The sequence below is a fragment of the Acanthochromis polyacanthus genome, chromosome 17 (assembly GCF_021347895.1).
Source record: "Acanthochromis polyacanthus isolate Apoly-LR-REF ecotype Palm Island chromosome 17, KAUST_Apoly_ChrSc, whole genome shotgun sequence".
In the NCBI taxonomy this organism is placed as follows: domain Eukaryota; kingdom Metazoa; phylum Chordata; class Actinopteri; family Pomacentridae; genus Acanthochromis; species Acanthochromis polyacanthus.
The window spans coordinates 27,345,831-27,356,739 of record NC_067129.1 but is presented as its reverse complement, the minus strand read 5'-3'; the positions used below and the strand labels follow the sequence as shown (position 1 = coordinate 27,356,739).

Genomic DNA, 10,909 nt, shown 5'->3' with positions numbered 1-10,909 from the left:
CACCAGCTGTCCGGGAACCCCGCTCCTGCCTGGTCCCCCCGCTCCTGCCTGGTCCCCCCGCTCCTGCCTGGTCCCCCCGCTCCTGCCTGGTCCCCCCGCTCCTGCCTGGTCCCCCCGCTCCTGCCTGGACCCCCACTCTTGCCTGGACCCCCGCTCCTGCGCCCTGGTTTTCCCCCACCAAGCCACCATTTTCACCCCCAAACAATGAAACCACTTGCATTCGGCCAGCCCTGGTGGTGTGGCTTTCTGCTCGGGTCCACCAGCTCAGCCCCGTGACACATATAAAGCTCTTAACCAATCTCCATCATATCTTAAAGACCTGATAGTATCATATTATCCTAGTAGAACTCTTGGCTCTCAGACTGCAGGCTTACTTGTTGTTCCTAGAATTTCTAAAAGTAGAATGGGAGGCAGAGCCTTCAGTTATCAGGTGCCTCTCCTGTGGAACCTGCTCCCAGTTTGGGTTCTGGAGGCAGACACCCTCTCTATTTTTAAGACCAGGCTTAAAACCTTCCTTTTTGACAGATCTTCTCGTTAGGGCTGACTGGGTGACCCTGAGGGGGTCAGCTGGAGTCTTCCTCTTGGACGTCCCTTCGTTCTGCCCCTAGTCATGCTGCTATAGGCCTATAGGTTGCTGGGGGACTTCTCTTGACGCACTGAGCCCTTCTCTATATACCTTTAGTTTTAATATGTATACCGTTATTGCATTACACTAACTCTGTTTGTCCCTGTGTCCTGTCTCCGAGTGTCCCTGGTCCCAGAGCTGGATGCTTCAGATCTGTGGTCGATGTTCCACCAGCTGGTCCAGTCTCCATCATGTCCACTGTGGGATGCTGCTGCTGACCTTCCTCCAGCCCTCTGCTTCCAGCTGCTCATTTCCACCAGTCTGCTCTGCATCACCCTCACTATACTTGATCTGCTCTTCTACATACTGTTTGAATTTTACTACCAGCTATATATGTAGTAGATTTAATGCCAGAGCTGTACACCAGAACAGGAAACTATGAATCAGTTTAAATGTTAGCTTCTCCTTTGTATGAATCATCTGTCTGATCATACATGGATCCAACTGTGTGTTAAATGTTCCCTGTTCCCCTCCTCTACCTCTTGTGTCCCCCTCTACCTCCTTCCAGTAGCAGATGTTTCCCCCACATAAAGATCCAGGTTCTGTTCTAGGGTTCTTCCTGTTAAAGGGTGTTTTTCTGCCACTGTTTCTTTCGGGCTATTCTGGAGGTTCATCTGGGTTCTGAAAAGTGTCCTGCGACAATTTGACTGTAATCGACGCTATATAAATCAAATTTTGGGACATTTATTGAGTCTATTGAGTTCCACGAGTTCACAATCACACAGTTCTACAGTAGTCTGACTCATAAAGAACATTTAATCATAACATTATTATAATTTATAACATTTATTATTACTAGTAACAATATTGTATCCATTAGAACCCGTACAATCATCTGGTGGAGTTGGTTCGTTGATGTGATGTCGTCTCTCTAAGCCTTTAATTCTCTCATTTATAATTTCTAAATTTAACCTTCCATCTTCTTCTTTATTTTTAAACTGTCTAGTTCCTGTGTTTGATCTGAGTGCTAATCTTGCTAATTTTTCATTTCATTTATGCTATTTATTTTTAACTGACTGCTCTGACTCGTCTCCTCTATCTGTCTTGATTTTCTGTGTTGAATGTTTTAACTGTAAAGCTCTTTGTGAACGCTGTTCTTCAGGCTGCTATAGAAATAAAGTTATTATATTATTAGAAGCACGTGGAGGCAGGAACCTCACAGCACAATCATACTCCCAAGTTATTATCACATCATATTCTACTTTATTATATATCAGGTTTTTCTATCTATTGTGTTCACAAACATCAACAAGTCCCAACAAAGGGAGACCACACCATGACATGTGTTAAACAAGGAAAGTTTATTCATCAACATTATTTATTCATCAGGTCAACATGAGATGATTTTTCATCCATAAAATCCATGTTCACAGCAGCACAACGACAGCCTGATATCAGACACACCTGTCACATGATGTTAAACACAAGCTGTCAACTCCACTGCAGAGGAAACCAGAATGGAGCACTTCATTTCAGGTTGGAGAGCCAAACTGCTCTTCATACTTTTGGCCACCAGATGTCACCAAAGAGGACTGTGTTGAAAAGCTTCCAGTAATACGAGCTTCAGTGCTTCACAAAGCTTCATTTGGCTTCACGAGAAACATCTGAGGAGAATCTTTGGAGCCGACAGAGCCGGAACTCCCATCACTAGAAGACAACATGGAAACATGGAGAACCAGTTTGTCCATCAGAATAGAATGGAAACTACAGAGAACAAGAGAAAAACTGCTGTTATCTGGCTTTACTGAAAATCCTTCAGCCGTTAGTTTGTTGATCTGTGGAACATTCTGACAAAGAGCCCCACAATCATCACCAACAGGGGCGACTGGTCAATAGCGGGCGCTAGGGCGCCGCCCCCTCTGTCTCACATCATGTCGGTCACAGCCCTTCCTTTAATAAAACATTTTTTAAATAAATTTACATGTATATCCCATGTTTTTAACAAGCAAAATGGATAATAGAGCCTGTAGAGAATTACTAAAATGTATAATTTGTAATAAAAAGTCAGATTATAAACGTCATATCCGGCTGGGGCGCACTCATCTTTCCCCATTGACTCTCGTTATAACTTTGACATGCGCAGTTCGTTCCTCTTCAATACAAGAGACAGCAGACAGCGCCCCGCTGAGCGATCAGAGCGATCAGAGGGAGACAGCCTGCCTCCCTCTGATCGCTTTACACACCACCGGCCATGGGGTGGCAGCAGAGAGCGTGTGAACATATAGGCTGACAGGATGCAGTGAGGCAGGTGTTTTATTTTGCTTCCCTTGCCTGCTTTTTCAAACCACGGGAAATGATCATGCCTGGATTCAGACAGGTACTTTTTTGTCATTTAATAATGTAAATAGAAATGTTAGTTGACACAAGTGGCACTTTAGACTGAAAGCCTGTTGATTTTCATTTGTTCTGAAATCTGAGGAATTACTGTTTTTCTTTATTTTCATTGTAAATATTTAATGTTAGTTGACAGAAGCACTTTGGGCTCAAAGCCTAAGATAAGATAAGAAGGTTTTATTTGTCACATGCACAGTTATACAGAGTATAATGCCTCGTGGTTTCACTATTTTTTTATTGCTTTGGTCTTAAATCTGCAGATTTGCTGTTTTCTCTTTGTCATGTAAGGTTGTTCATGTAAAGGTTAGCTCACAGAAGCACTGTCTGCTTTAAGCCTTATGGTTAGGTTTTTTTTAACAAAATGTCCAATGTTTGTTGGTTTCAATGGTATGGATTTGTTTTTGTTTATTTGAGGATGTAAATATAAATATGTTGTTGACAGAAGAAGCACTTGGCCTCTTTGAAGCTGGAAAAATGAATTGTTTCTTTTTTTTTTACTTTTGAACTAAAAAAATAGATTTGCATATTTATACATTCTTAATTTGTTTAATTATAGAAAAGGAGATTTTAAGGGTTTGTGTACCAATTACACCTTATCTGGAGCAAATCATATCAAACACTGGGGAGATCAATTCACATTCACCAGCTGCTAACATTTACGTGCATTTAATTGTCTGTTAGACTCAGCAGTAGTGCTTAGCTGTACCCTCGTAGTTCATCAAATGGCTGTGAGCATAATTTACATCAATCCTTGTATTCCAGTGTTGCCGACTCTGCTGTTTGGTTTGGTAAATTAAGTGCGCCCCCCCAAGAGAAAAATTCACCAGCCGCCACTGATCACCAGTATGGAGAATAATAGAAAAAGATGTCATTCATTGAACTATTTAAAGAAAAAATGCTTTTAGTTCAAGTGAGCGTCAGAGGAACACCACATCCTGATTTTCACTCTCAACATTTGACTGGAAAAAGACACAAACACCACATTTGGCTCCTGGAAGAATCACAACTTCATCTTTGAAGAGGAACAAGTTTACAAGGAATCATTTAGAAGGATTTGACAAAGAAACACATTTAATCCATGAATGTGAAAACATGTTTGTGAGGGACAGAGAGACTCAACCATCTGTTCAACACTGTTTCTGTACCAGGAGGAGACTCTGGAGACGAGACTCAGCACAGAAACACTGAAGAATCTAATGAGAACCAGAACCCAAATCCAGGATAGAGAGGTTGAGTGAATGTGGTGTTGAAGGTGTGGAGGTGGATCAGAGAGTCAGAGGAGACTCTGTAGAAGGACAGAGTTCCAGCAGGAACGTCCACATAAACTGAAACTCTGTGAGAGACTGAGGAACTGATGGATGTTGGACTGTGATTGTGTCTGACATAGTAACCATCATCAGAGCAGATCAGACTCCAGGACTGATCATTACGTCCAAACACACAGTCATCATGGTGTCCTCTCCTTCTGATTCCTCTGTAACTCACTGATATTTCAACATCTCCTCTCCATTCGATCTCCCAGTAACAGCGACCAGTCAGACCATTTTGACACAGCAGCTGAAAACGGTCAAACCTGTCTGGATGATCAGGATACAACTGATCCTCCTCCACACGCGTCACCTTCCTGTTGTTGTCAGACAGTTTGAGGTTTCTGTGTACTGTGTTTGTGTCGACTGTGAGTTGACAGGAATCTGATGGAGAGAACAAACACAACACAGCTGCAGTTATTGATGGATCATGTGATCAGTATTAAAGCTTTGATGATGACCTCAGAGATGTGACACTTTGAAGATGCTTGAATGTGCTGCTTTGTTTCCATCAATCCATTAAAACACACTTACACCTCCATGGACCTGGTGTCAACCATCGGACTCCAGCAGGCGTCACCCTGAAAGGAGGAGGACGGTCAGAGCAGCAGAGACTCTTTCAGCAGCACACATGGACGTTACATGGCTCTCACACTGTTCCACTGATAAAGGACCAGTCCAACATGGAGACACAGACACCTGAATGCAGCATCTCTAAAGTCCTGTCCTGTGCTCATCACGTTCCAGCTCAGTTTACACTCATTATTCAGCTTTACTCATTGATGCTTCCTCTGTTCATGGAGCTAAGCTAACAGTTTACGATGCTTCTTGTCTTTGAGCTAAGCTAGGCTAACAGTTCACCCTGCTTCCTGTCTATATGCTAAGCTAGGCTAACAGTTCACCCTGCTTCCTGTCTTTGAGCTAAGCTAGGCTAATAGTTACCTGAGAGTTTCCAGTCTACAGTGTGGATCCTCCACTTTAGCTCTCAGCATCTTCTCTCCTGAGTCTCCTGGATGGTTGTAGCTCAGGTCCAGCTCTCTCAGATTTGAGGTGTTGAAGCTCAGAGCTGAGGCCAGAGAAGCACAGCCTTCCTCTGTGACCAGACAGCCTGACAGCCTGCACACACAAAACAACACAAACCTGATGGACAACACTTGGATGGATGTTTTCTTCTTTGTCTTTCAGATACATTTTGATGCTTCTGAAGCAAATCAAGAATCAATCTTCTATTTTCTTTCAGTTTCAAAGTGTGAGTCCTGACCTGAGAGCTTCCAGTTTACAGTGTGGACTCTCCAGTCCAGCAGAAAGACTCTCCACTCCTGAATCCTGCAGGTTATTGTTAGTCAGGTCCAGCTCTGTCACACTGGAGGACTGGGAGCTGAGGACTGAGGACAGAGCTCCACAGCTTCTCTCTGACAGATTACAGCCACTCAGTCTGAAGAGACAAAGAGAAGAAAAGAAGTAATACATTAAGTTCAGTATTTTCTGTCCCGTTGAAAAGACAGCAGTGAATTTAACAAGAAATATTACTTTGAAGTCGAGCAGTAAAGTATTTGATCTGATAAAAAAAATCCAAATTGACAGTTTATCTGAACCTCAAAAAGAATGTAAACAACGGTCCAACTGTCCACCAGCTGAACTGCACTGAGTTCAGTCATTGAACAAACTCAACATTCTACGGTTTCATTTATCAGATGCTTGTACCCAAAGAGACGAACATCTGAGAGTAGAAACAATACAAGAAAGGATCGAGTCAGGAGAAAACAACCTGGAGAAGATCCATAAAACAAGTTCAAGCGTGAACATGAGATGTTTGTTCTGGTGTTTCCTTTTCATCAACGTCTATCTGAAACATTCTATTTAGTAAAACAGTGGAAACTAAAACAGAACCTGGAACCAAGACTTCACAGGTTCTTACAGGTTCTGGTTCTGTGATGCAGGTTCCAGGTTGTTCAGTTCCTGTAGTGGAAGAGGCCTCATGAAGAGAAACTGGAGCTAAAGGTCAGTAACAGAACTGATCTGAGTCATACAAATACAGAAAACCTCCCACCTCAGCTGTTCTGGTCATCATGAATAAAAACACATTTTAAATGGTCATCAGTTGAACAGGTTGGTAAATCCTGACCTGAGAGCTTCCAGTTTACAGTGTGGACTCTCCAGTCCAGCAGAAAGACTCTCCACTCCTGAATCCTGCAGGTTGTTGTTACTCAGGTCCAGCTCTGTCACACTGGAGGACTGGGAGCTGAGGACTGAGGACAGAGCTCCACAGCTTCTCTCTGACAGATTACAGCCACTCAGTCTGAAGAGACAAAGAGAAGAAAAGAAGTAATAGATTAAGTTCAGTATTTTCTGTCCTGTTGAAAAGACAGCAGTGAATTTAACAACAAATACATCCCACTATGTCCAGAATACAGCAGCGGTGAGGACAGTCCTCTGTAGTATTATTTAAATGTGAAAATAATCCAAAGTGGAGCACATTACAGTAATCAGATTACTTTGAAGTCGAGCAGTGAAGTATTTGATCTGATAAAAAAAATCCAAATTGACAGTTTATCTGAACCTCAAAAAGAATGTAAACAACGGTCCAACTGTCCACCAGCTGAACTGCACTGAGTTCAGTCATTGAACAAACTCAACATTCTACGGTTTCATTTATCAGATGCTTGTACCCAAAGAGACGAACATCTGAGAGTAGAAACAATACAAGAAAGGATCGAGTCAGGAGAAAACAACCTGGAGAAGATCCATAAAACAAGTTCAAGTGTGAACATGAGATGTTTGTTCTGGTGTTTCCTTTTCATCAACGTCTATCTGAAACATTCTATTTAGTAAAACAGTGGAAACTAAAACAGAACCTGGAACCAAGACTTCACAGGTTCTTACAGGTTCTGGTTCTGTGATGCAGGTTCCAGGTTGTTCAGTTCCTGTAGTGGAAGAGGCCTCATTAAGAGAAACTAGAGCTAAAGGTCAGTAACAGAACTGATCTGAGTCATACAAATACAGAAAACCACCTTCAGTTCATGAATAAAAACACATTTTAAATGGTCATCAGTTGAACAGGTTGGTAAATCCTGACCTGAGAGCTTCCAGTTTACAGTGTGGACTCTCCAGTCCAGCAGAAAGACTCTCCACTCCTGAATCCTGCAGGTTGTTGTTACTCAGGTCCAGCTCTGTCACACTGGAGGACTGGGAGCTGAGGACTGAGGACAGAGCTCCACAGCTTCTCTCTGACAGATTACAGCCACTCAGTCTGAAGAGACAAAGAGAAGAAAAGAAGTAATAGATTAAGTTCAGTATTTTCTGTCCTGTTGAAAAGACAGCAGTGAATTTAACAACAAATACATCCCACTATGTCCAGAATACAGCAGCGGTGAGGACAGTCCTCTGTAGTATTATTTAAATGTGAAAATAATCCAAAGTGGAGCACATTACAGTAATCAGATTACTTTGAAGTCGAGCAGTAAAGTATTTGATCTGATAAAAAAATCCAAATTGACAGTTTATCTGAACCTCAAAAAGAATGTAAACAACGGTCCAACTGTCCACCAACTGAACTGCACTGAGTTCAGTCATTGAACAAACTCAACATTCTACGGTTTCATTTATCAGATGCTTGTACCCAAAGAGACGAACATCTGAGAGTAGAAACAATACAAGAAAGGATCGAGTCAGGAGAAAACAACCTGGAGAAGATCCATAAAACAAGTTCAAGTGTGAACATGAGATGTTTGTTCTGGTGTTTCCTTTTCATCAACATCTGTCTGAAACATTCTATTTAGTAAAACAGTGGAAACTAAAACAGAACCTAGAACCAAGACTTCACAGGTTCTTATAGGTTCTGGTTCTGTGATGCAGGTTCCAGGTTGTTCAGTTCCTGTAGTGGAAGAGGCCTCATTAAGAGAAACTAGAGCTAAAGGTCAGTAACAGAACTGATCTGAGTCATACAAATACAGAAAACCACCTTCAGTTCATGAATAAAAACACATTTTAAATGGTCATCAGTTGAACAGGTTGGTAAATCCTGACCTGAGAGCTTTCAGTTTACAGTGTGGACTCTCCAGTCCAGCAGAAAGACTCTCCACTCCTGAATCCTGCAGGTTGTTGTTAGTCAGGTCCAGCTCTGTCACACTGGAGGACTGGGAGCTGAGGACTGAGGACAGAGCTCCACAGCTTCTCTCTGACAGATTACAGCCACTCAGTCTGAAGAGACAAAAAGCAGATTATACTGATGAAACAGCAGCAAAATGAAAAAGGATCTTCAGTCTCCAACTACTTACAAAACTTTCTTGGAGGCTTTGACCACTGGCAGCAGCCTCAGAAGAACCTCCTCTGAAGCAGAGTATTTCTTCAGGTCAAACACATCCAGATGTTCTTCTGATGACAGTAAGATGAAGCCCAGAGCTGACCACTGAGCAGGAGACAGTTTATCTGTGGACAGACGTCCTGATCTCAGGGACTGTTGGATCTCCTCCACTAGAGAAACATCCTTCAGTTCATTCAGACAGTGGAACAGATTGATGATTCTCTCTGCAGACACATCCTCACCGATCTTTTTCTTCATGTACTGCACTGTTTTCTGATTGGTCTGTGAGCTGCTGTATGACTTTTTCAGCAGCTCTTGCAGTTTATCCTGATTGGTCGGCAGTGACAGACCCAGGAGGAAGCGCAGGAACAAGTCCAGGTGTCCATTTGGACTCTGTAAGGCCTCGTCCACAGCTCTCTGGTAGAAAACTGCTGGATGATCTTTCATTCTAAAGTGTATAGACCAACAGGATATTGTTTGTTGTTCTTCATCCAACAGGTTGATTCCAGACTTGATAAAGGTTCGATTTACATGAAGAGCAGCCAGAAACTCCTGAACGCTTAGATGGACGAAGCTGAACATCTTGTCTTTCTCTTTCCGTCTTCGCTCTGCTTTGAAGATCTGTGTGAACACTCCTGAGTACACTGAGGCTTCACTCACGTTGATGCTGCTTTCTCTCAGATCTTTCTCATAGAAGATCAAGTTGCCCTTTTGCAGCTGTTTAAAAGCCAGTTTAGCTAATGACTTAATGTACTGAATACTCTTCTCAGGACCGTACTTTTCTTTTGTGTGATCAATCTGAACGATCAGAAACTCTGCATACATCTCAGTCAGGGTTCTGGGCAGATCTCCTCCCTCTCTGCTTCTCAGCAGCTCCTCCAGAACTGTAGCAGTGATCCAGCAGAACACTGGGATGTGGCACATGATGTGGAGGCTTCGTGACTTCTTCATGTGGGAGATGATGCTGCTGGACTGCTCCTCATCTCTGAATCTCTTCCTGAAGTACTCCTCCTTCTGTGGGTCAGTGAACCCTCTGAGCTCTGTTGTAGTGTTGATGAGGTTTGGAGGGATCTGATTGGCTGCTGCAGGCCGTGTGGTTATCCAGATGCGAGCTGAGCGCAACAGTTTTCCACTGATCAGTTCCCTCAGCAGGACTTCTATTTTTGTTGACTTTGTTATGTCAATGGAGCAAATCTGGTCGACCTGAAAGTCCAGATGAAGGCGACTCTCGTCCAGTCCATCAAACACAAACAGCAGTTTGAATCTGCTCTTCTTGTAGCTGCTGTTTCCTGATGACTGCAGAGCTGTAAAGATGTAATTCAGAACCTCCACTGTGACGTCTTTAGTTTCTGGGATACAGAAATGAATGAGCTCTGCCAAACAAAACTCTTGTCCCTGCAGTGAATTCAGGGTACGGAAAGTAAATGGAAAAATAAGATGAACGTCTTGATTAGTTCTTTCTTCTGCCCAGTCCAACACAAACTTGTGAATGAGGAATGTTTTTCCAATCCCTGCAATCCCATTGGTCAGCACTGTTCTGATGGGTATGTCCTTTCCAGAAGGATGCTTGAAAATGTCTCTGGGTTCGATTGGTGTCTCTGTGTCTGATCGCTTCCACACATTCTCAATCTGTAGGACCTCATGCTGTGTGTTGACGTGCACGTCCCGGCCAGCTGTGATGTACAGATCTGTGTAGATATCAACCAGAAGCTGCTTATCTTCATCCCATCCCTCTGTTGTAACCTTAAACGTGTCCTGAAAGTTTGACTGAAGCATCTGTTGGTAATATCTGATGGGACGTGGTTCTGGTACCGGAACAGTCTGATCTGTGTCAAACATGAAGGGAACAGTGTGAGGTGAGTGTCTACAGAAACTTCTGTTGTTGTTAGAAAAACACAAGCAACTAAAAACTACGACCAGAGAAAACTACGGAGTCCAAAACCATGTCGGACTCCGTAGTTTTCTCTGGACCCTTGCCTGATCTGACCAACAATGACATGTTTAGCCGCATGTCGTCGTTTCGCCGCTGGTTGTCTATGTGGTGTCCATCAAACGACGTGGGCTTTATAGATAATTGGAGCTCTTTTTGGGGAAAACCTGGTCTGATTAGCAGAGACGGCATCCATCCCACTTTGGCTGGTGCAGCTCTCATTTCGAGGAATATGGCTGATTTTATTAGTAAATTAAACAAATCAAAAATATACAAAAGTAATAGTAACCATAAAAATTAATCTCTATTTCAACAGAGCAAAGAAACAGGACAATTAAATGAGGTCTGTTAAATATTAGATCTCTCTCATCTAAATCTCTGCTAGTAAATGAGTTGATAACTGATCACCA

The 10,909-nt window shown here is 42.8% G+C and overlaps 1 protein-coding gene across 9 annotated transcripts in view; it reads right to left on the bottom strand.

Annotated features, from left to right (window-relative positions):
* Positions 1 to 1,907: 1,907 nt before the first annotated feature.
* LOC110972524 (NACHT, LRR and PYD domains-containing protein 3-like) overlaps positions 1,908 to 10,909 on the bottom strand; it is a 33,779-nt gene continuing 24,777 nt past the window's right edge. The window contains exons 3-10 of one of the 9 annotated variants that reach the window (XM_051937952.1): positions 8,544 to 10,395; positions 8,293 to 8,466; positions 7,343 to 7,516; positions 6,392 to 6,565; positions 5,528 to 5,701; positions 5,209 to 5,382; positions 4,801 to 4,847; positions 1,908 to 4,650 (exon numbers count right to left, since the gene is read on the bottom strand). In XM_051937952.1, coding sequence (XP_051793912.1) covers positions 4,130 to 4,650; positions 4,801 to 4,847; positions 5,209 to 5,382; positions 5,528 to 5,701; positions 6,392 to 6,565; positions 7,343 to 7,516; positions 8,293 to 8,466; positions 8,544 to 10,395 — 3,290 coding nt within the window. In that variant the 3' untranslated portion in view covers positions 1,908 to 4,129. The remainder of the gene's footprint in view (positions 4,651 to 4,800; positions 4,848 to 5,208; positions 5,383 to 5,527; positions 5,702 to 6,391; positions 6,566 to 7,342; positions 7,517 to 8,292; positions 8,467 to 8,543; positions 10,396 to 10,909) is intronic. The other 8 variants (XM_051937953.1, XM_051937955.1, XM_051937957.1 and 5 more) reach the window with 8 other exon arrangements.